Here is a 25804-nt window from a genome sequence, read left to right as displayed (position 1 = left end):
TATATGTGTTTATCGGAGTGAAGTAGTTTGACCTCATATATATATGTGGGCCATACATTTCAGCCTGTACCTAACACACAAACAATGATAAAACACCAAATCTGACACCCCACGTGATGTAATATCTCATGAATGCCTATGAATAATATAGTAAGATGAGTTTTAGACACCATTACCTGGACACCATGTCCTACATAACACTTACAACAGCATGTTGAATAACGTTTTAGACTGCCAGTGCAACTTGCCAGGTCGGAAAGTTCCTTTATTCGTGTGTCCATGCACACTGTATAGCACCACGGCACATTATTTCGCCTTTAGCATGACAATTTTAGAAAGATGATTGTTGATGTTGAAGAACTAGATTGCGGTTAGCGATGCATATATATTTATAACACTGCCTATATATCTATCTATTCTTCGAAGCGGTTTTCATTTCTTTTGGCCTTCAAACCGGAACCCGGAATACACCGGTCATAACATGTTATCAATAGAGACGACTTCGCCGCTTTAACCACACATTAACAAGACGAGCCAGAGAAGTGGTGTACATTATCTACTGTCACTGAGTGCACAATGCTACTTGTGACCTATAGCTTTACGTACGTCGGTTTCTGGCACACAGCACTCTGTGCGTATAGACCTACTTATACATAATTCACCCGGCTGTTTGAAATTTAGTTTTCTTCAGAAGCCTGCTTTTTAATAGTGAAAATTTTTCTAAAAAATCCTCGGAGCTCATTTAAAGAAAATATTTTGGTTTCAGTTATGTCATCGCAGAAGTATTCAAAATTGAATACTCTCCGTCAGCATGATAGAATCTGCAATCGTTTCATGGACAGAGCAAATTGTCATGCCTTGCGTTAATGAACAATGGGAGTCAGCGTAGTTATTGAGTTAGCCCTCTTATTTATCAACTAGAAAAAACAGTCTGACTCAGACATTGCCAGGGATGTGTAAATATAAACCTGGCGGCCTAAAGTGCAGGTGTTGAATAGCTCACAAAGTTAGTATCTATAGACTCTGAGTTAAACGTTGCCTCTCTGTTCCCAGGCGTACCGGAAGCTGTGGTTTTCCTGCAGTGAGTAGGAGGCCTATCTGCGCATGCGTGCTAGTTAGCGAAATTGTATTCGCGGCAGGTTGGTCAGGCCACTCTTAGAGTTCAGAAAAGCCCCTTGTTTATAAATATATAATCACTAGACTTGTACTGCCACCCCCGCACAATTCATCAGTTGCTGGTGCACATAGAGCTCTTCTAGCCGAAGACCGACTGATCCCTGAAGCCTGAAGGCGTATTGTTTTGATTGACTGCTAAGTGTACATATGTCTGTCACCTCATATCGGCTTGTCTTCTCACAAGTCCGCGCTATGTTACCACATCCGTGAGCTGGCAAATCGATTACAATACAACAACGTCTATCTGAATGTACCCGGCTACATCTGCTCCAACTCCCGCATCGTGACAGGAGCCTTTGAGGAATTGGTCTAAGACATCTCCACATGTGTTAGTTTGAGGCTGCAGACAGAGGACAGCAAATCAAAAGACAGACGGCGACCACCATTTTGAATACATTTGTTGGGACATTAACATAAAGTTAGCGCCACTTCAGTGTTTTGACCCTCTACCAGGCGTTTCAACTTCTCTTCAAGGCGTAAGTACAAAACAATCCTAAAAGCAGCCTAAGCAAAGTTTTATACTTAACTATTGCCCTTGATTGCCCTGCCATTGTCTTGAAATGACTTGTATCAAAATAGGTTTCTATATCTAATCGTGCAAACAACAATCTAGACCCAGTCTGTCTATGCACTCTATTCCCATGGCTTTGTTTTCGATCGTGCCTGCGTAAGGTCAAAGGTACGTCTGGTTTTATTTGCTCCTGGAAACAGCCAACCACAAGCAATCTAACAAGGGTTGCAATCACCAGAATTGTCTGGCTATTGTTTGTGTTTTGTAGAAGCATTAGTTTGCTTCTGAAGTAAATTTCCTTTGCTGATATAACCAGTTGCCGAATAATTTTGTTGATATGACACCACGCTGTCTACTAACGTTCATGAGCAACAAAGTTATTTATTTATTTGGTTGAGCTTTACGTCAGATCTGATGGCAGTTAGGTTTTTGGGGTGGAGAAAACCGGGAAATTGCGAGCAGGGACATCCGTTGTTCGTCAGGTACCTGACAACCCTCCGAGTAACTACATCTGTTGTTCGTCAGGTTCCTCACAACCCTACTGACTTACAGCTTCAGAAACAGATAATGATTAATTTTGAACAGATTTGGTCAGAACTACAAACTTCAACGTAAATATGTTTAAGAACTCTACTTTTCTGTGGACAAATTCCAGAGAGTCGACGCTTCTTAACTCCTGGTGTCATCTGTGTTGCCTTACACATTTTCCATGTATCGATATGATGACGATTTTCGTTCAGCACATTACAACGAACAATTAAATTCCATGATATTTAACATTTTAAATATTGCATATTATAGCAAGCAAATTTAGTCAGAATTACAGACGAGAAAGGTAAATGCGTTTAAGCGCTCTTCTGAATTTTAAACAAATTCCGGACAGTAGGTATTTTGAAATATCGTGTGCCATCTGTGTACATTTATCTGTTTTCAGAAATCGATGATAGTGAAATATTTTTGACCTACAAATCATTGTGTACTTAACAGTTAATTCTAACCCAACATTTTAAATTTTAAATATTAGAAAGGCAACCATTTGATTCCATGAGGGGAATTTAAAACAAAAAACAACCCTCAAGAACAATTCTCAGAATATCCACACTAGCACCATTTACCAGAACATGTCGCATCTTTAATATATATTAAGGGCATTTGTGTGGGGGAGGGGGGCGGCGTGGAGGAGCTGAGTGTCCTTGTCTACATAGCGTTTTAAGATGTACTAAGCAGTAGCATTGCTCCGTGGCATGCATTCATCTAATCAAAAAGGTTTGGAAAATACTGAGCACACCTTGTGTAAAGATTTCTCTGGTCTGTTCTCATGTTTGTTACATTTAACATGGATTGTAAATTTGCATATTTTGAACATTTCGCACCCATCGACACCCATTATTGCGTTGGTCAGCTATTTTAGCCATATTTATCAGAGAATAATTCTGCATCGTTATAATGACAAATTATACCCGCATGAAAAGTAACAATAACAGTAGGTTTTATTTATGGTCGCTTTCGGAATTTCGATCACAACTCTGTTATTACCCATTTATAGCTGTCCACAATTGTTCTATTTTTTCAAAAACAAGATCAGAAATATGTAGAAATATTTGACAGCATGAGTGGACATTTCTATGTTTTAATCAAAATCGGCAAAGTCTAATCGCAATTTTTCAGTGACATGATTATTTCTGATTCCAAACAAACAAAAATCTTCTCTTATTTAATACATGTGTTTTCTCTAGACATTTTCTCACGCTGCAGAAATTTACTCTGATCGAAACAGGTCAATGTCGCAACTCGTATTTTCTATGTTAATAAACGTTTGTATCAGATGCAATGCAAAGCTAAAGACGGAATTTAATACTGCAAAAGAGATTCCATTTTATAAAATCTTTTTCTTCTTCTTCCTATATATGTTACATGACTTTACATTCCTTTTTGTATATCATAACAACACTTTTAATGTGTAAGTATTTACTGTATTTTTTCCAGTTTCAAGAAACAGGTTTTTTATACAAAAAGGCAATTAGTCAATTTTTGCATTTTATGCGTATTTATATAGCAAAAAAGGTAATATCCGGTCACTTGCAAACACATCAACTTACCTAATCTATTATTATTAAGGAAATAGAACATTTGTCTCAATGCACACATTGAGGTCCATCGTAAATAAAAATGTATAATGAATTTAAATGCTAAAGTAAAATAATTCACTAATAAGAGCATGCAATGTATATTTCATTAGTTTGTCCATTACCTTGTTTAAAAATACATCTTGTCTTCAGTTATTAACGATGACGTTAATGACGAACTAGTGCAAGTTATGATGAATATTACAAATGAGATTGTGCCCACTTGTTTTAAAACAAAATTCAACCTACGGATGGTCGTGGGTTTCCCCCTGGCTCTTCCAGGTTTCGTCCCACAATAATGCTGTCCGCCGTCGTATAAGTGCAATATTCTTGAGTACGACGTAAAAAGTAAATAAATGAATTTATAAAATAATAAATTGCATTTATTTTTCAAGAAATGTATTTAAACCTGCAAAACAACTTTGCTTCTTGTAAGATATCGTGCTTATTTGTTTTAAAGCAGAACTGTATTCTGTCAAAGAGAATAATGTTTGCATTTGTTTTTGAGGAAACGCACATGTATTTAAACTTTATCCCCAAAACATCGTTGTTGTTTAACCTTAATATATAGATGCCTTGAAATGCCCAGAGATGCATCATTGTGGCTTATAAGGGCTTTGTCATTTAAATACCTCAGAGGAGTTCACATGGTAACATTTGATAGTTTTATGTGTATAAACATTATAGATATATTATCTTTACACCCATATCGAATATTTGAAAACGGTGTTGATCGGGAACTAGTAAATAAAAGCGCGACATTGAAAAAAAATACTTTTATTATTTTATGATCTGGAAGGTGATGACCAGAAAAATTATTTTTCTGGAAAAATTATGTATACTGACATAATGTAACGACATCATACTAGTTACAGGAAGGTAAAATTCAAGATATATCCAATATAAGGTGCATGGTAGCGTCGAGCGATTGCCTGCACGTGAAAAACAAGGGTGCAGTCCTTGAGGTGAAAAGCCAGTGAAATCCCTAATCTAGTGATATATATTTTTAATGATTGTGGAGAAGATAGGAAATCGGCCGAAATAAATAATACGGCTTAAAACGACACATTTAAAAATTCAGAATCAATTTGTTATTCTCATATATACGTGGTGAATTGAATAACACAAAAATACTTGTGTTAGCATTTGTGTTATTTTTCGAAGGATATCTAATGTTTTGGAAAGAGGAATAACTTCCTTTTAGAAAGATTATTTCCAAAACGTTCCTGATTTGTCACTGTGATCTAAACCTATACTATACCGATAAATTAAGTCCTGGTGCCATTTAACGACAGATGATGCTTGAGTTTCTGTCAAATAAGCTCTTATACTCAATACTTAACTCTTTTACTACATGCGCAAATCATGGCGGCACATAATAGGTATATTGGGTCTAAATTGAAATGCTGTCGTGTACATAGGTCTACTCAATTCACTCTGTTAAGCACTTTTTAATTATACTAAACTCTTTTAAAAGAGTGCATGCGCAAATCATTGCGGCACATGGTACGTATTAGTTTAAATCGACATGAACCATGCACACAAGAATGAAATAATTGCGAAGAAATTAATTAAACAAGAGTGTACAGCCCTGAACATTTAATTTCTGTCATTGTTTTTCCCCGGGCTCTTCCCGGTTTCCTCCCACCATAATGCTGGCCGCCGACGTGTAAGTGGAACATTCTTGAGGAGAGAGTAAAAGACCAGTCAAACAGATTTCTGTCAGTATGGTTTAAGTGCGTGATGTTTAGACCTATGTCCCACATAAGGCATATAACGTTTTCTGGCTCTGTATTGGTGTAGTTACATACTGGGAGTAGCCTATCATAAGAAAAGTTGTGAAAGAGAAAAAAAACAACAACCTTATATTGTCAGCTAAGTTTTCCTTTTTGCTTGGATTTATGAAAGAAACATTTTCATTTCAGTGTAATATAATGTGAACTTTGGGATACGCTGTTTTAATGCTTTTATTTTCATATACGGCGTAATTAAAACATGTTATTGCTGTTTACAGAATGTTTTCAGTTAGCATGTAAACGGAGATACTTTTTGTGATGAAGATATAACAAGTTGATCTTCTCAGAAATGTTACAATATAACATATAAATAAAAGCCCTGCCTTAATGTAGATAATGGGTGTGTGTTTCCTCACCTATGGGTTGACTTGTACTCGCGCTACACAAAAACACACAGTGCCTTTACTTAAAATCATCAGCGTAGCATACACGGCACAAGATAACTAGACCGTGTCTTTCTGTGCCGTATATGCACCTAATGACCTTATATAGTTTAACAGTGTCCTGAAAATATACACTGACAAAAAAAGACGTGTTTGTAAAGTTTGTGGGTACCTACTGCTTTCGAGGTTGTTTGAGTACAGTGTCGAGTTACACGGCTAATTGTTATGTAATAGAAAAATACTTGATATTCACGCCATAGAATATGAATGGGGTTTTAGGAGCGATTGTGGAACAGTTTTATTATGCCATCTCTGGTGCATCTGCCCGTTATTTATAGTAAAACTCTGATGTAGCTTTCTCGTCAATTCTACCCCGTTACCCTTTACAGTACATACACAAAAGTATCTTCGTCGTATCATTCAAAATTCATCTGTTTTTAGAGTCGTGGACAATAAGTATATATGGCGTATTGCACAATAGTGGATCTGCCCCAGGTAACTTTTAATACTAGTTTTACCTGCTTACCTTTTCCAGATACCTCATTTAGAATCAACACAACTGCTCCATTACGTTGTATACCTAGCTATCTGTAGTTCGTTATATTCACCGTAAAACACATACCCCAGGTGTCAAAAGAAGGAAGATTTTGTGGACATGCGCACCATGCTGCAATTGACCTTTATGCGTGACCAAGAGCATGAGATAAACAGCTTAGTCTAACATACCCTGAACTTTGTTATCAGTGTGTTTAATTGTGACATTAGTTTTGCGCAAGAGTGCGTAGTCAGTCTGAATTCTGATATCCAAATGTACATCCACCCGCGGGTATTAAACAAGTAAGATGATGATTATACTCCAGTATATAGCCGGTAAATGGCACACTTGCGACCTAAAGTTTGTCACCTTATGTATAGCTGAGCAAAATAGGTTCACTGCTTGTGAATAGACGTTTTATTGAAATTATACATACATGAAGCCACATGAAGTTTAAGGTTTTCACACGACACCTATTACTGTTGTGTTGGCAAAATCAGTCAAATAGCGCCATGTATTAAGGTTTTCACACGACACCTATACTGTTGTGTTGGCAAAATCAGTCAAATAGCGCCATGTGTCAAGGTTTTCACACGACACCTATACTGTTGTATTGGCAAAATCAGTCAAATAGCCCCATGTGCAAAGGTTTTCACACGACAAATATTCTGTTGTGTTGGCAAAATCAGTCAAATAGCGCCATGTATTAAGTTTTCACACGACACCTATACTGTTGTGTTGGCAAAATCAGTCAAATAGCGCCATGTATTAAGGTTTTCACACGACAAATATCTGTTGTGTTGGCAAAATCAGTCAAATAACGCCATGTATTTAAGGTTTTCACACGACACCTATACTGTTGTATTGGCAAAATCAATCAAATAGCCCCATGTGTTAAGGTTTTCACACGACACTTATACTGTTGTATTGGCAAAATCAGTCAAATAACGCCATGTATTAGGTTTTCACACGACACCTATACTGTTGTATTGGTAAAATAAGTCGAATAGTGCAATGCATTAAGGTTTTCTGTAATACAAGACGCGATTTGACTGTTTCGCCCAGTGCTTTATTTCACCATTGTTTGGGAATGACTGTTGAGATTTTTAAGATTGATATATACATTATAACGTAGCATGGTAAATAACCAACATTCCTCATCGGTAACCATGAACGTGATTAAATTAAACATGATTTTCTTCAAAACAAATTTACATCCTAATATGTGATGTTTTAGTAGTTTCAAAACAATGCCAACATTACATGCAGGCCATTAGGAGTGCAGATATGTAGAAAATGTTGAATTGTCTCCAAATGTTGAAGGGCGAATTTAAAATGACACTTGTCCTTTACGAAACATTAGCAATCCGAATCAGTTCTTGAGCATATGACGTTAAACAACAATCAGTTTGAACCCTGATTCGTGTATTCATACGGTGCGTCTGGCTTCAATAATTCGGGGCGTGTGCTAGATGTCCGCAATTTCTAAACCAGAGAATGTTCGCAATGTTCGCATCAACCCCGATATTCCTATACCGATCGTAAAAAAGAGATTTTTATTTAATCGCCGTCAATTGAAGCGTATGCGTATGCTGTGAAGTATTATGTTTGATAAGTCCCTGGATTTGGACGTCCACAGACATTCGTATACCAGTCGTCATTTGTGTTTCAGCCTGGTCAATAATGGCAAGATCATTTTCCAAAACAACATTCAACAAATCCACCAGCTGTAAGAAGGTATTTGAAATAAAAAAATAGGGTTAATTCGTTCAAGGAGAAGCACTCGACAGTTTCAGATGATGGCTGAAAGATTGAATTTGATGGAATACCCTTGACACACTATAGTTGTTCTCATAATAACTTGTGTCTTTGATTGATTTTTGCTATCCAAGTAAGAATATTTATATATGACAAAATTTGAATGATTCGTCTTGTCTTAACGTCTATGGGAAAGGCAGTTGTGGTATCTGTACCAATAAGTAGAATGTACCATTTGAACAGTGTGTATAGTTTCTTTAAAACTGATCCAGTGAAGGTGGATATATTCCTTCCATATTCTGTCTATATTTATTTATTTATTTGATTGGTGTTTTACACCGTACTTAAGAATATTTCACTTTTGATATCATAAGTTCTAGTATATATGCCTATGTCAACAACGTTGTATTTCTGTAAGGACAGGCCTACATCTGTGTATTTCTGTGTAATGGCAATGACTATATACCATACCTAGGCATGCCACGTTTTACATTGTTACGTACGTGTTGGTATCATTTTTTACATTTTATACAGGTAGAAATAGCAAAGCGGTACTATACTAATACTTGGACGGGTTAAAATTTAACCGCGCTGATATAATGTTGTACTAAATTAATTTTTAACAGAGGTATAGGACGAGATTTATTCAAATGAGAAAGTTAGTTGAATGTCACCAAATACTAAGAGCTCCTCTTATGGACAACCACTCGCAGATGATGACTTATTGACCTTCATATCAGTCAAAACTAAACAAAGTACATTAGGGTAAATTTTCAACTAGCTAGCGAAGGACTATTTTTATGGGGTATTTCATAGCTGAATTCGCTTCGACTGCCGTTATTAAAGACTTAGCCCTATCGGTATCTTCTTCAAAAACCCTCTAAACGTGCTAATAATGCCCGACCCCTGTTAGAAACAAAGAGTGTAACCCGGAAATATTCTGTTCTGAATTATGAAAATAACGGGTCATAGTTAATAGACTAATGTCACGAATTTATTTTACATTAATAATGGAAATGTCATTTATTTTCTTTTTGCCACAAATCACTACATATTTAGGTAATATTGTCGTGCTTATAAAAAAAACACATGCGGATTGTGTTTTGTTTGTAGGGGGGGTTAATTGCTAGATATCTATAGTGTGTACTCGACACGCGACTGTAGTGCGATGCTTACCTCGGGGAACAGTAAATATGAATGAGTTTCTAATCGCGCCGATAAATTTTAATTAGACAGTTATAAATTAGCATGACTGGGAGCTAGTTGACACAATGTTCTCGATGAGGGGTAAGATGAACAGCGCCATTGTCGAGATCAGATAAGAAGAAGTCTCCCCTGGTCGTGAACCCTTTTCAGTAAACAAAACAGAAAGACAATGGAATTGCAACAACGATGTCTTTGTTTTCAACATTTTTTCAAAACTTTCTCACTGGTTGAGTAGACGAGGTGCCACCATCCGAATGTTGATTTTGTGACGTGTCAACCGGATGTTCGTCCCGCGCCGCTCGAGCTAACAGCTCGGGGAATTAAGCGGAAGTTATCAACAATGCGTCGATTATAATATCTCAACCTTGAAAAATAATCACCCCATTGTGCATTTTTAACCACTTTGTTCTTTATTATCGCTCATATCATTTTCTCCACGAGTTCATGCTCAAGTTTACTGTGTTCACAGCGAATATATGCCGGGGAGTATGCTCACCCAGACATGTTTGATTTGTCTGCCTTGGACACTGCGAGGAGTCGGAGTTCGCCCCCTTGATGTTGCATTTTTAATTTTTATTTCTGTTGTCACTTGTCTCCACTCTTTTACGAACCTTTTGTGTAGTATCAGGTAATATGATTTCCCCACGCAGGCAAATCCTCAAAGTTATAAAAAGACAACAGGGACATTGTTTATAAAGGCCATCTGGACAGCGAAAGACCGCCTACCACAGGCAAAATAACTTATCTAATAGCCGTTACTTAGGGCTTATAACGGAGGTACATCAGAGCGCAGCTTCGATATGATAAAGGCTAGCACTAGGCATTTAATATTTATTTACTTATTTATTTCATTCGTATTTAACGCCATGCTGATAAATGTTTCACTTATACGGCCGCAATGAGGTACGTACATAGATTATAGCACCGACATTCTGCCGCAATTTAGCTAGCCACATTCCAAAGGCTGCAGCAAGAAAACGCTTTATTCGAAACAGTCAATTCCCAGTATCAAAGATTATGTAATGTAAACAATAGCAGGCACTCCGCATGTTTTTTTTTCTGTTCTGTTTACGCCATTAGGCTGACCATCATGACCTTTGAGACGCTTCACCTTCGAACTTTTGGAGTCTATAAGTGTTAGTTTTAAGTGCGAGCCTGCGCTTGTGTGGTCCTCGCTTCCGGAATGTATAAGTAGTCATCAATGGATTTATACTACTTATGTGCAAAAAAATTGTTAAAATCGAAGAAAGAGGGTTCTGTGTGGATTATGTGGAATGCAGAACACGCATTCAATCCACTACTGCTACTGTACTGTCGATGAGGAACGCAGAGTGTCGGAGGGTAAAATACACGTTAAGCTAAAATCTGTTTTATCATGGATTTAACTGTCGAGTATGGGATAGTCTGGTGTACAGGCAATGTATGTCAGTTAAGGATCATAACGTTTTGATTCCACATTTCATTCGGTGCTGAATTACTATCAGCCATTTCGTGTGATTAGGAACACGCATCGTGAGAAATAAAATTAAACATTTTCGTTCTTCTTTGTTTAGAAGTTCTTGTTTTTCAGATAAAGGTAAGAACTACATCGTAATTCCTCACAGTCTATCCAAATTTGAAATGGCCCAAAGCTCTACTAGTGTCTCTTTATCCAGAATTCTCGAACTTTTACGTTGACGACGCAAGAAGCGTATTGTCGCAGGGATGTTCTGCATTGCTTGACCCAAGAATAAAATTCTTTTCAAAGTTTTAACGGCTTCATAGAAAATAAACGAATGCTGTAATATTGTCTGTGTAACATGATCTTAACACCTCACCACCTGCTGAATCCGATAAGTACCTAAGTGTGACTAAGACTGCAGACCACCCAACCAAACAGGTGTAACATGCATGAAGGAGGGTAGACACCACGGTGTGGGGTCAGCCTCACCGTATGCAGCCTGCCCTCAGCGACCTGTCGACCACAATCTTACGCTATCCCAGGTTCATTAAGCTGGTTCTTTCCCCCAACATTTAGTAATTGCACCATGACTCCGCTTTTCCTTGCAGGATAAGTTTTTCAAAAGTGACAGCAAAGTTTTGAAAGGATTTAAAAACTATTGCTTCAGGCATTTATTACATCTTATAATTTATTGCACTTTTCTCCTCATATTAGAAACTGAAGAAAATAACGTTAATTCCGCTGACACCTGAATTTCAAAGATTAAAGAAAAGTTCAAAGGAATATCTTTTTTTTTTACATTTTTTTCGCACCTGTGGGCCTGCCCTTGCTGCAGTGAAGTAATGATGTACACTTTCTAACCCAGTATCAGTGGAATGTATATGGCGCCACCAATTACTTGCTTCATTTACTTTATATAAAGATGCAGTTGTAACACCTTCTTTTCTGTCGTGGTCACGCTTAACTAATAAGGTCAGAAGTTGAACTTGTTAACTTATTTCAAAAAATCTAATATCCCTCAAGCTTCTAGTTAAAAAAAGAAGCGACTAAAGTGCTGTCAAATTGTAGATGCTTCTGAAGGCTAATAGGTAAATGTCACCAGCGATCTGTGTTAACCTCCTTGCAGTAGTGCGCAATGTCCCAATCATCTTTAGTGTTAGTTTCAGGTCTGTCAATTCTGCTTGAATGGTAATGTGATAATGACACTGAGACGTTTGAAGTGAATAAGCTTGTCTTGATCGTTAGACTTATTCTTTTATACAGTCAGCTGTTAATAAAAAGAAACAATTCTGCTAAATTATTTTACTTTAAATTACACATAGCAGCCTATACAGTACTACATGCGTTTACTAATGTCGACTTACGTTATGAGTAGACAAACAGAATTGTTTCACCGGAGTGTATATTACCGTGATGACATTTTTTAACTTTTGCAGAGATTAAGTTAGAGATTTTGTAACTTTTACAGTGACTTAATAAGAGATTCTGTAAGTTTAGTGACTAAATATGAGATTTTGTAACTTATAGTGACTTAATAAGAGATTTTGTAAGTTTTACAGTGACAAAATATGAGATTTTGTAGGTTTTACAGTGACCATATATGAGATTCTGTAGGTTTACAGTGATTAAATATATGATTTTGTAAATTTTACAGTGACCAAATATGAGATTTTGTCAGTTTTACAGTGACCAAATGTAAGATTTTGCATCTTTTACAATGACCAGATATGAAATTTTGCTATTTTTACAGTGACCAAGTATGAAATTGTGTAACTTTTTCAGCGATCAGTTGAGAGATTTTGTAACTGTAACACAGCGTGCTTGCCATAGTTCTGTGTGTTCTAGTCGAGCAAAAACAACTTGTGGACAGCTGTCTTAATACTGTAAGCACGGAAATAGCATGACAACGTAATGTCTACAGCGCCGATTGACATGGCAGTTACGTATGATGTTAGGAGGGCTTCGCAAAAGCGGGCCAAGAGGTTTAATCATCAGCGAAGTTATCAAAGGTGATCATCTTTTTAATTTGATTTACCCCATGCCCACAGTCCTGTTTTTAAGCACGTTGTAGTAATGTTCACCCATGTCGGTTGCTTCAAGGATAAAATGCATATCAAAAGCTAATGAAGACATGATTCCCTCAGGGTAGACACTGAGAGGTTCCTCAGTAACCATCTTATACGACACTTCCTCAACGATGCAGCTCACTGACCCTCTCATCGCCGGCAGCAACATTTGCACACACTCGTACACAAACCCACGACAGTCACATGCCGGCGGATGGCTAGTACGAACTGGTCCCTCTGGACGGCGCTATCATTGGACCAGGAACTGAAAGGTGGATTGTGATTGGTCGGGAAGCAGGCGCCGTCGAATGATACGTCTGGTACGGCTGCGAGTGTAAGCACTGCTTTTAACCCTAGAGTTCACAGAGGTTCTATCGAATGTTTTTAATCAACAGGCTATAGTTTGTTGACTCTTCTGATGAACTATGTTGTTTATGTTTTCCCCAAAACATAATTCGTACATTAGGTCAAGTGCATTCAGCGATGACTGAGCTAGCCGCGTCAATATTAAGAGCTAGGAAGGGCGAAAAAACAATAAAAAAGTCACACTCGTTTCGGCAACACAAAAGATTTAGGGAACCGGATTGCGAGATCTTCCGAGTTATATTTCTCTCAAAACAAACTTACATTAAATAAACAAACAATAAAAAAGAATGATAATTCCTCCTCGATAGTTCCTAACGTTTTTGCGGTAATAAACCAAAGCCTGCAGGGCGCTGTCGCGTGTGGATGACTTGCATTTCTTGGTGTTCTTTCGCCTCCATGACCTGGTCGTTGGTCATTGAGTCGTGATCAGGATTTTCCTGAACTCAGGTCTCATACGATCTTATCACCCATCGATACATACATACATATATATATATATATATATATATATATATATATATATATATATATATATATATATATATATATATATAATTGTGACACTTATTTGTACCCAAGTTGTATCGTCACGTTGTCAGTGTGAAAGCCAACATTTGCGGACCAACCGTAAACCGGAAACGGAAGTTCCAAATAATTTATAATACTTGGAAACATTTCAAAAACAAAGACTGAACATTTGAGTTCATGAAACGTGCCATATTCTAAGGGTTTACTTTGCTGCTTCAAAACATCAGTTTTCCAAGTTATCAGAATGTTGCAAACCCGACGTTCAAACGAGGTTCCAGCTAGAAGTCCTTATATACTATCCAGGCAAATTAAAAACACTGGCATGCAAGTTAAAATGGAAGGGTATAATCTCTACATGCCGGCCCTATGTATGCCCAAGGCTGCGATTGTTATCTATTTATACACCCCTTATATAGCGGACTTAGAAACAATTATGAGATCTTGACTGTTCGATGAGATCTTGATGTTCGATTTTGGTGCTGGTTCGAAACCCGCAGAGGTTTCCTCCAAATTTCAGCACCAGCATCTTTATTATTTAAAGAAAGTGTAATCTCTATTAACGATAATAAGGATTTTTGCCATCTTTATTTATCGAAGGTAGCTCGGTCAATTTACAACGAAACTGCTCTTTCCCAAAGCCTTCGCATGTATTTAGGGTGCAGTCGTAAGTTTAGCACATTGCACTTGGTTTTCTCTATGCGATACATCACATACATGTATGAGAACCATGCGAGTCAGGGTTGAATAAAAATATTTGTATTAACTACACCTACTAACGTAATCCGGAAAATAAACAAGCCCGATAGGAAGCCTTATCATAAGTTTCATTTTGGGTGAACAAAACTTAAACGAAGTAGATAATTATAGGCTAGATGGCCACCTGCAAGTTTGTGCTCAAACTACTGAGAAGATTATTAAAATGATGGCATTAAAATGCAGCACAAAGGTACAAGTCTTTGACTTCCGATAAACTGTCTGGATGATCGCTGGAGATTGACACCAAACTCTTCAGCACCTCACAGCGAGCAAAGCGGTGATAGACACCGACAGAAAGCCGTGTGATAATGTATAAGTTATTCTTCAATGTCAGTGGAGACCGCACACGGTTGAAACACGAGGGACTGTGTTTGGTGACACAGAATAGCTTTCTGTCGTCAGCGACTCACGGCAGGTGGGGTTGCTTGACACACGTTTTCATTTTTCTTTCTTCGCCTTTATAGCCACAGAACAAAAACTCCTGATATATGCCTCGATGTCTGATCCATTCAAGCATAGGAGTCTGCCAAGACCCAAGGCTCCACACTCAGATCTCCGTTAATGCATTCATAAACCACAAATGTCTCTTCTGAACAATACCATTATTCTTTTACCATATAACTATCTAGCTATACATCTATCTCCCCTTTGTTAAGTTTGCACCCTTTTATCGCTGTACTAGCTTCCTCTCGGCGTTGTTAAAACATGTTTACTAGGTCGCTTGTAATAGGGAGTTTTGGTGTTGAAATTTACATGAACCTTTATTGAAACTGTTCACATTGAATTGCATTTATTGCGACTAGACGGCCATTGCGGAAGACAGACTCGTGTACTGTCCAGATTGATTGTATCATATAACAAAGTGACAGATTTAAATTTAGTGTTTGTGTGGAAAGTTTCCAAACCTGTATCAATCGTGGCATTATGATTAGTCATATGCTTCAGTGTATACGCTGGGAACAAACAACGCTAACCGCAGAGACATCATGGCTCCCACATGCTCTGCTCAGTCAGACAGTCACTTTGATTTGATTTTATAGCTGAATCAGATACCAAGTATATCCGAGCCGCTGTGAATAGCGGGAGAGTGGTGCGGATTTAGATCTCGGCTATAGACGAGTTGAATTAAGTCGTCCACGTCAGTTCTAGTGGCCGAGCACGGTTTCCGGTGCGTTCAAGCCTTCCTTAACTCGCGAAGTCAAGTGAGTCACGACTCCTCGGTACAACCTACACAGGATAACAATGCTTTCATGGCCAAAGGCTACGACCATTGTGTTTTTCTCACGGTTAACCCTAGCTGTCTTTACTTATATATCAGTAATAAGCCGGGGCTCTAAAGCAGTTCCTCCCGGGACTCGAACTGAACGGCTGTCGGTGTGGCGAGATTCTATTAGCTCATCACTGATTGGCTGCGAGACCGCATGTATCACTCCATTCTATAAAAGAACATAGTGACAGGCAAAACGGATGAGAATTGTTATGAATCGGTGAAGTAATTGTCCATAATCATTGCGCAGGCCTAGGGCTAATGTTACAAGTCACACAAGGAAGTAAGGGCCACGCACTAATATAGACCCACAGTGTGACTAAAGACTTAGCCTGCTCAGGCTCGGCGTAACCTAATCAGCAGGTCGTGATATTAGGCAGGGCCGTGATCAGAAACAGTACCACCACAACCCGCTTACTTCATTGCGAGGTACTACGGTTTTGTCTGAACGAAGCTTCCAGCGTTAATTCATAAATGTTACCATTGTTAAGTACTTATGATCAAAGTATATGGATTATTCTGTTAAGTTGTTCTTCCCCAAAGAGCTCAATTTAGCTCTATTATTTTGAGAATTTATTTTTTTCTGATGAATTTGCATTTCTCTGGTTCTCATAAATTTTCTAATTGCTTATTTTCTGACGAATTGCTTTTTTCTGGTTCTTATTAATTGTTCAGTTGTTTGATTTATTATTGCAGGCATTCGTCTCTGTGCTGAGATTGTGGTGATCATTTTCTTCCAAGCTGGGTTGAGATATTAAGATGCTGTTCTCTAACGGGAGCCCGTATTCGCCGCTGGATCCTTACTCCTCCAACAACACCTCTCCAACCAACACGGTCCAGGACTCGGATGACGGAGCATCATCCGTTACCGACTATGCCAATCTCCGGCTCCTGGACTTCGACTGCAGCACTGATGAGTCTTTCTACGATCAACTCTGCCCGAATGCCGCGTGTCAGCAAAACCCCCAAAGGTGGAGAACTCCGTCCAGCTCCTGTCCACCTTGTTCCTATAAACCCCCACCCTCGTACGAGGAGCATCTAAAGCTGAAGAAAACCCAATACAGTCCACCAGAAGACAGGTCGGTTTGTGGGAGTCCAGAGTCGCAGATTGGCAGTTGGTCCAACCATTCGTCGGCTAACTATTCCACCAGTTCTCCACAGCAGCTAGCGGACTGGGGATCTCTTGAAGAAACGAAATGTCTTACATTTTGGGAGTCATCTTGCTGTTCTAAAATAGGTAAGTTTGTGTCCTTAAGCATGGCTCAGACGATGTGGCCTTCTTATCCATTAGCAATCCTCAAAATTGTATACGTACTAATTTTATCCGTGCATATTTTCTGTGCGCAAGATATTCCTGTCCCTTTCCTCAAAAATCCCATATTACAGATGTAATCTAAATGATTGAAAATTAAACCGTCGCGAATAATCACAATTGAATCAGTAAATGAGTTATCGTGGCTTTGAAAAGAAAACAGCAATAAATCATATCATAAGTAGTGTAAATAAATTTTAAAAACTTCTTCATATTGAAAGATTTACAATTTTGACAACGAATACTTCTTTTGTTTCTTCCCAAAGAAAAATGGAATTGTCACCGTCTTGGGCTATTAAAGAATTGTAATCGTATGATAATGGCATCACCTAAAATATTTACATTCCATGACACACCTGGAATGACGGCAACAACTAACAGTGTGAAACGGTTTAGGACTTCTTAAGATAATCCGATGGTTTTCCAAGACATCAAACGTCTACCTCCGACATATCCAACAGCATCATTAACAATACGTTTTTCAAAGATCTGCGGTGTTGTTCGGTGCAAACTTGTTGACCATTTCCTAATCAGAATAATGTCAATTGGAATATTTAGATTTGTTCACACAAACACCAAAACCACAAAAATTAGAGTCTACATAATAGTCGACCTTCAAAGACGCGATTGCAGATAAGACAACTTTAGCGTCATTATTCTGACATACCACCAGTGCTTATGTTGTACTGAACTTTCCTGAACAACGCGTACTTTGTAAGACACACGCGTTTCGGCGACAGGGTCATTGTTATCAGTAAGAGCGGATTCCAGGTTCAAACGAACCGCCACTGTATTACCCGATTACCTGGCCAATTGGGTCTGTCTTTGAACCCAGACCTACCTGCTTAGAAGAGTGCCCAAGCGGAACAGTCTAACTGTCCCGCACACTTCATCTGCACTCACACACCGAACAATTACCACCCAGTCAGCTTGTTGTATGAATTAAAGAGCCGGAATAAATCTTAGAAGGAAATCTCTGTAATTGGTTTATTGGCACTGAAAATCATCCTGGCCTTTATAAACGCGTCTCTACTCTTATGACATTATTTGTTAGGGCGGACCCTGCAACAACGTTCTCCTGTCCTTACATCAGCATGTATCACTTCAGGTATTTACACACAATTTTCAGGTCTTTATATCTGTTGTCACATATAGTTTTCGTGGCTAACAGACTACACTTCACTGAACAAGACCTCACATACGGATATGAAAATTGAACAACGAAAAAGTATGAGATTAACAACTTCTTTAGTCATTAATTATTTTTTACACGACGTTTCGATTTTGATATTGGCATCGTTATCAAGTGCCAAAAGTAGTAGCGGCATCCAAACGTGTAAAAATAAATAAAAGAGAAGTTGTTATCCATAGGAAATTGTCTTCTTCGTCTTCTACGTTCTCTTACGGTTTATGTGCCACTTAAAGATGACATGGGTCTGCGGTGCACTTTTTACAGGTCATACCAATTATAAGAAATTTTTTCCCCCAAGAAACGCCATACCTTTTCCGGTTTTCAAACGATGGTGGTATACTTTCATCTCCGTTATTTATGAGCGAACGTAAAATTAATTACCGTATTTTGTCAGCAAAAACTATGATTGGATAAATAGCAGTAAAATCTTACACCTTATAAGAGAATGAATTATTTATTAGGCAAGGCACTGTGTCTCCCCTAGTCCTGCATGAATGAGGATCACCCACGTGGTATACACGCGCTCCCATCAATCCCGAACGGTAACTCGGGTAGACGTGATGAGCATCCACACACGCACTCTTTTCTGGATGATTGCAACACATGGCAGACTATTTTAGATTTCTTTGATATAAGTTTGCAGAGACGATGTCACAAGACGGGGGCCTGCAGGCATTACGTGCACTGTTCTTAATGTTGTTTGTTTGTTTGATGTTTGTTGAGCAGATGACGGGCCGGATTACATCGATTCTCTGTCTCCAGAAGAGGTTCGCAAAGCCCTGGCCGAGGCCCTTTCCGGTAAGACTTCGCGGTAATCAGTCATAAAGCCATTCACTCCAATAATTATTCATGCCGTATTTGTTTATTTGTCTAATCTGTATTTAACGCAATGTTCAGGACATTTCCATTTAACCTACATGACAAATCTCCTTAAATAAAGCCGCACAGAAACATGCGTGAGCTGGAACCTAGCCTTAGCCTCACTGGTCAGAGTCCGACCAATTTACCATGAACGTGAATGAGGTTTACTGGTCGGCCAACTTATAAAAATTATTATATGTGTAACTTGGACCTCATTTAATATACCCATTTTAACCGGCAGTTTTTTATCCATTCGAACTTGCTTTGCGTGGTGATTTGCGTAGCCTGCCAGTGCGGCATAATGACAAAGCGGTCGCTGTGGGCTCAAGTCTAGCTCATGCTGGCTTCCTCTCTGGCTATACGTGTGCAGCCTATAGATGATCGTGGGTTTCCCCTGGACTCTGCCCAGTTTCCTCCCATCATAATGTTGACCATCGTCGTGTAAGTGAAATATTCTTGGGTATGGCGTAAAACACCAATCGATTAAATAAATGTTATACCATACACCTATATAGTTGATATTCCAGGAGGAAATAAATTGTCACTGAGTGAAACGGGACATGGTTGTTTCACATTATACCAAGATATGTCCAGTCAATTTATTCCTTGTTTTTGGTCCTCCTACAGGCGGCACAGGACAGATTCAGCTGTGGCAGTTTCTCCTGGAACTACTTGATGAAGGAATCCACACCTCATGCATCCGCTGGGAGGACAGCGCTGGCGAATTCAAGATGCTCGACCCAGAAGGAGTGGCCAAGAAATGGGGGATTCGCAAAAATAAACCAAAAATGAACTACGACAAATTGAGTCGTGCTTTACGGTACTATTACGATAAACTGATACTGACTAAGGTACAAGGGAAACGCTACACCTACCGGTTCAATTTCAAAGCCATTCTGAGGGCCTTGAGAGGTGGAAACTCGGATGCCGTTGACCCTTTTGCATTCTTCGCACAAGTAAGGGCTTACAGTGCTTTGAGAGAGAGTCCAAACCCATCCCGCGCCCCTTGTACACCATCCCGTACCCCCGCCACACCACCCCGTGCTCCCAGTACCCCCAATCATGTCCTAACTACTTCATCCCCTTCCCCAACAAAAAACATTTTCAGACCAACCAATCACGACACAGTTCCCCAACTGGGCCAGGCTTGTCGCGTTGATGACAGATATGACACGTGGTGTGATCAGGCTAATCACGTGACCCCTGAATGTGATGCCTGGTCTGGCCACAATTATGGCATCCAGCAAGCCGACCAGATATTGGCAGCCGAGGACCTACCACAAGAGTTGTCCAATTTCGTCCTCTCTCACGCCTTTTGCCAGGCTAATGACTATCAATATGACTTTGACTTCCCAGAAATCCCACACTGTTACCAGAATTCACAGGTAACCTTTGAGCAACTTTAGAAATTACGCTACATATGAAGTATTTCTAACCATATATGTGTTCCGCTTTTTGTATATCGGTGTGGAAATATCATGTTATTCAGATCTCAGTCACCCTTAACGCCGATGCAAAATTGTACAGACATATTCCGTGCATTTCTAGCGATATAAAGGTCTCATGGATTTGACAGTTAAATCAGGTTAATTTGTTAAATATTATTTGTTATGCAAGCGCGAATGTGAGAATTGTGAAACCTAGTATATATAAGTACAGCCTGACAGTATATCCGAATGGTCTGGTTACCATGCATATATGCATGTAAATAGCTGGAAAGGTGAATGTCACGTTACTGTGACGTACTGACTTACAAGTAACTGGTTATTTCCTTTTGTTATTTCAAATCGGTGCTCAAAGAGTTATTACCTTATATTACATATATGTATATTACTAACTACTTTTTAGTTTACGCTGTGTTTCTTTGTCTTATTCATCACATGGTCAAGCCTTCACTTTATCTATTCACCAGATAAACTAAAGTAATCAAGTGAACTAGCAGGAATAAAACCTCTGAGGTGGTATAATATAAAAAGATGGTAAAATAACAGTAAAAGATTGTTTAAAAACCAGCATATTCTGGTTAATATATGATGTTTCGATTGTCATTTGAACAGATTGACATGGGTTGATTCAACCTCGACCTCAATGGGGCAAAGAATTAGCAGACTCCACACTCCCAGCGTTCGTTGAGGCCTTCGTGGTCACAGTAAATGGCCATTGACGCTCGGGAGGCCATTTGCGCACTCCTAGACTGGGAGAAAAGATTGGGTCAACTGACTCCAAAAATCTGAGTTATACAATTGAGATAAGTCAAATCAGAAAACTGAGTCATGTGACCAGATCAGCTTAGTCGTGAAACTCATCTGTTATATTGTCGACTTGGTTAAATGGAAAACCCACAGGAGTCTTTCATGACTCAGCTAATCTCCTCCTATGACTCAGATTTTCTGTGTTGAATTAGCTCAGATTTTTTAGTCATTTGACTAAAACTTTTCTCTCATTGTACCTTGCCTTCTACCAATATTGCTTGCAAGTTTGCATAACATGTGGGAACGTTTGTGAGTAACTTGCCGCAGGCCTGTGACGTACCTCGAGCATTTTGAATATGGCGTTAAACATCATGCAATCAAAAGCTAAAGCATGTACAGAGGTTTCCAAAAAAGCATACATCATAGGGAGTTTCCACACGGCAGGACTAGATGTATGCTAAATGTCCTCATCCTTTTATACGTCAATCGACGACTGCAAGACGGACATGCATAGATAAACGAACAAGAATAGCGTTCAGAAGGTTCCAATGCTGCAAACCCAATTGCTGTTGGGGAAGTATACTAGTAATTTATGAGTCTCTACCAAGCAAATAAAAAAATATAAAAAAAAATAAGAAAAAAACAACACTTGTAAGCGAGAAGAGTCGGTTGATATGTTCATATACACATGGCATATTGATATACAAGAAGTAAGACCTTAAAATGAACAGTCTTTGTAGCCTGCCGTCTGTCTAAAAATGACTATGACACTGGTACACACATCTGTAACAAGACTGAACATCTGTAACAAGACTGAACACCAGTACACAAGTTGTGTACCTCGGAAAGATGTAGATGACCAAGTCGTGTTTGGCGAGTACATCTTTCGTGTAGGGCGTGCCAGCGCGGCGCAATAACAAAGCGGTTTCTGTGGGCTCAAATCCAGCTCATAAGTTCCTCTCCGGCCGTACGACCAGTTCCGATAGCTCAGTTGGTTGAGCGTCCTCTTCGGGGGCGGTGGATCCAGGGTCAGTCCTCGGCCAGGTCACACCTAAGACTTTAATAAAGAAAGTAGTAACTTTCTCGCTTGGCGTTTCAGCATTAAGGGGATAGTGCAACGACTGGTAAAATGGCTCCGGCGGGGGCGACTTACTTGAATTTGATAAGTCGTTTCGCTGAAGCAGCACTAGATAAAAGAGCGATGGAAATCCGCCCCGAAACAAGGAGGCAAATTATACGCACTCTAAAGACTCCTTGGTCGTCATATGATTTAAAAGTGTTAAGCACGACGGTAAACTCCACGCACTCACTCAATCACTCTCCAGCAGTACGTGGGAAGGTCTTGCAGCAACCTAGGTCTTGTGGATTATTGTGGGTTTCCCCTGAGCTCAGCCCGGTTTCATCCCACCAAAATGCTGGCCAACCTTTTATAGGTTAAATATTCTTGAGTATGGCGTAAAACACCACTCAGTTCGATAAATAAATATAATTTTGTTATACCGTACACCTATATACATGGTATTCGATGACGGAAAATTAACCTTGTTTTCACGGAGTAAAACGGGTTGTTTGATACATTGTTGAATACAGCTTTGGGATATGACGACAATAATATCAAAAGAGGCGTTAAGCGGAGTCTAAACGTTATTGGCCTAGCGTCGCTGGTACCTGGGAATGATATATAACAGATATTAATCCCAGCTAAATCTTATTCTTAGAAACTGCAGCACCGGTACATGTACAAACCGAATCTACATGTATACATACTACGGAGACGGCAACCATGCACGCGCTTACTTGCTTTTGGCTTATCTGAACTGGGTCGAATGATTATGGCACGCAGACATAGCTTCCACTTAATTAGGTGTTTGTAATATCCACAGACCGCAGCAATCACTCATATCAGAATAATGTCAAAGCGATGGCAGTGGAAAGCTAGGTGTTTGCTACGAGAGCACCAGTGGTGCGCCCCCGTAGGAATGGTTGAACAAGTAATTAAATTGATTCAATTCATAATTTGAAACGATTTATCGGAAACATCCCTTTTTGAAACTTGTCTCAGTGGCTTGTCAACTATACATCAGTTCATATGCACATATGAATACATGAAGCTATTATCAACAAAACAACAATAGTTTTATCTGTATAAAAATGTGTATAAACATCTCTATAAATTTGTATTTAAGTGTAGTTATTTTATAAGACAGCTTTCATGGGGTTGGGGTTTGGGTTGTAATAAATTACAAAAAAATCCCCCCAAAACAGTATTGTGCCAACCAGGACTGAACATGTATACGTTTTATTTTTCTACAAACAACAAAAAAAAAAAAACCAAAAAAAAACAAAACAAAACAATAAAACCAACTTTATTACAATTTCAGCATGAACAGTGCAAGTCGTAAGAAATACACTGTAAACTTTACCAAAATTATATAAGACAGAGACAATCAGTTTATGTAAATGTATTACCGTGATAAATATTAATATTTTAAAAGTACTGGGTTAATTACGGAGGAAAACATGAACTACGTTTGCCGTATGACTTTATAAATACAAGCAGAGGAAGTAATGATCTAGAATATAATGTATAGTGACCAGTGACGATATGTAATCAGAGCATTCATGTCAACAAGATCTACTCAAAATGCGTGTAACTACCGTCTTCCGATAGGAGGCCTACTACTCTTAAAGTACATTTAAACAAATTACGTTAGTACTCCAAATTATTGCAGTGATGTGCGCACAAAAAATGTAATCGCAATTAGTATGACAAAAATCATAATCTAATGGTTTAGGGTTGTAATTTTACAGTGGTAAATCTTAATCTTTTAGTGCCTAAAATGGCACTTGATTGCAGTTAATTGTAGATATTGTTTTGAGGGTTGTTCATATATTTATATATTTAGATATTTACAGCATATCTAAGTTCTTGATTTCATCTGCTTATAACATATATACACGTAACAGGTTTATAATAAATCCGTCATTTATTCAAGTGTATATCTTTTAAACATGCTTTGTCAACATTAACCATTCTCATTTCCAGTTGTTAAGTATGCACACGTGTCTATTGAGGAAGGAAGACTGATGAAAACCACAAATGTTTTTGTAATTAACTATCACAAAATATCTCTCATCCATGTCAGGGTTTGATTTATTTATTGACTGTTCTTATGCCTTATTATCAAGAATATTTCACTTATACGACGGCGGACAGCATTGTGGTGGGACGAAGCCCGGCAGAACCCGGGGGAAAACCATGACCATCCTTAGTTTGCTGGACGACCTTCCCAGACACGACCGGAGAGGAAGCCAGCATGAGCTGTATTTGACCTCACAACGACCGCACTGGTGGAAGTCTCCACTGTGATCGTACTGAGCTATCCGTATTTGAGCAAGCCACTATTCTTACATCACAAAAAAGTCACCTTAAGAATGGCTAATTGCAGCGACTAATCCTGTTAACTTAACTCTTCATTTCATTCTCTGCGAAAGCAACTGTTACTCGATAATGTCGTAGAAATTTGGTTGTTGGAAAGGTCCCATGCACCTCATAGGGGTGACGTAAAAAGCGTGCATATATTACCACAGGTACACAGCAGCTGCTTGTGCTTACCCCAAACCAATGACTATACACAAATTAATACCGACAATGCATTTACGACGTGTTCAGTGTTTCACTGCCAGTGTTAGGGTAGACAAAAACTTAAATGTCATTCACACGTTCATGTCCTTGTATCCGGGTGTAGAGAAGTACATGATATGGGGCATGATTATCACCAGTCTCTTCACTTTTTTATCACCCAGATAACTTCCAATCGCTGAAAAGCCTTTTATTAAAACACGTCACAAAATATTTTGTATATTGTGAAAAAATTTCTACGAATAACAACCAATTATCACTTCAAATCCTGGAGTTTTGTTGAATATTTTTTTAGCCGAATCATAGATCGGGGGGGCTGTTCTATTCTCATTTCTTGGGACCACTTGGGCTGATTTCGCTTGATACCAATAGGCTGGCGAAGGGACAGCTCACTCCAGTTCAAAAAATGGAATGAAAACAGGACAAGCTATTTTAAAAGCCACCTTCAGACGCTGTGATTTGTCGAATGTGACAATCGCATGAAATACCACATACCATATCTTTGGACAATCACACCGTTTGAACTCAGCCACATATAGCACCAGGCGTTTGTCAGAAACTACCTGTGGACCATGGAGTTTCTCAAAAGGCAAGTCTTGTAAAACATTTTCATCACTCCTAGCGTTTGTTTATTATAGTTTACCTATTTGTTGAACGCAACATTCAACATAAGTTTTCCATCTGACACG

At 38.8% G+C, this 25804-nt stretch overlaps 1 protein-coding gene across 3 annotated transcripts in view; it reads left to right on the top strand.

Moving 5' to 3' along the window:
• The window catches only part of LOC135482297 (DNA-binding protein D-ETS-3-like), a 51372-nt gene extending 30252 nt beyond the window's left edge, over positions 1-21120 (top strand). Inside the window, exons 1-4 of one of the 3 annotated variants that reach the window (XM_064762211.1) lie at positions 1289-1652; positions 16612-17152; positions 19146-19217; positions 19908-21120. In XM_064762211.1, coding sequence (XP_064618281.1) covers positions 16675-17152; positions 19146-19217; positions 19908-20686 — 1329 coding nt within the window. In that variant the 5' untranslated portion in view covers positions 1289-1652; positions 16612-16674 and the 3' untranslated portion in view covers positions 20687-21120. Of the gene's footprint in view, positions 1-1288; positions 1653-16219; positions 16345-16611; positions 17153-19145; positions 19218-19907 lie in introns of those variants that run through there. The other 2 variants (XM_064762213.1, XM_064762212.1) reach the window with 2 other exon arrangements.
• The last annotated feature ends 4684 nt before the right edge of the window (positions 21121-25804 follow it).

This window comes from Liolophura sinensis, chromosome 1 (assembly GCF_032854445.1).
Source record: "Liolophura sinensis isolate JHLJ2023 chromosome 1, CUHK_Ljap_v2, whole genome shotgun sequence".
NCBI classification, from domain to species: domain Eukaryota; kingdom Metazoa; phylum Mollusca; class Polyplacophora; order Chitonida; family Chitonidae; genus Liolophura; species Liolophura sinensis.
This window is presented reverse-complemented; position numbering and strand designations above follow the sequence as displayed.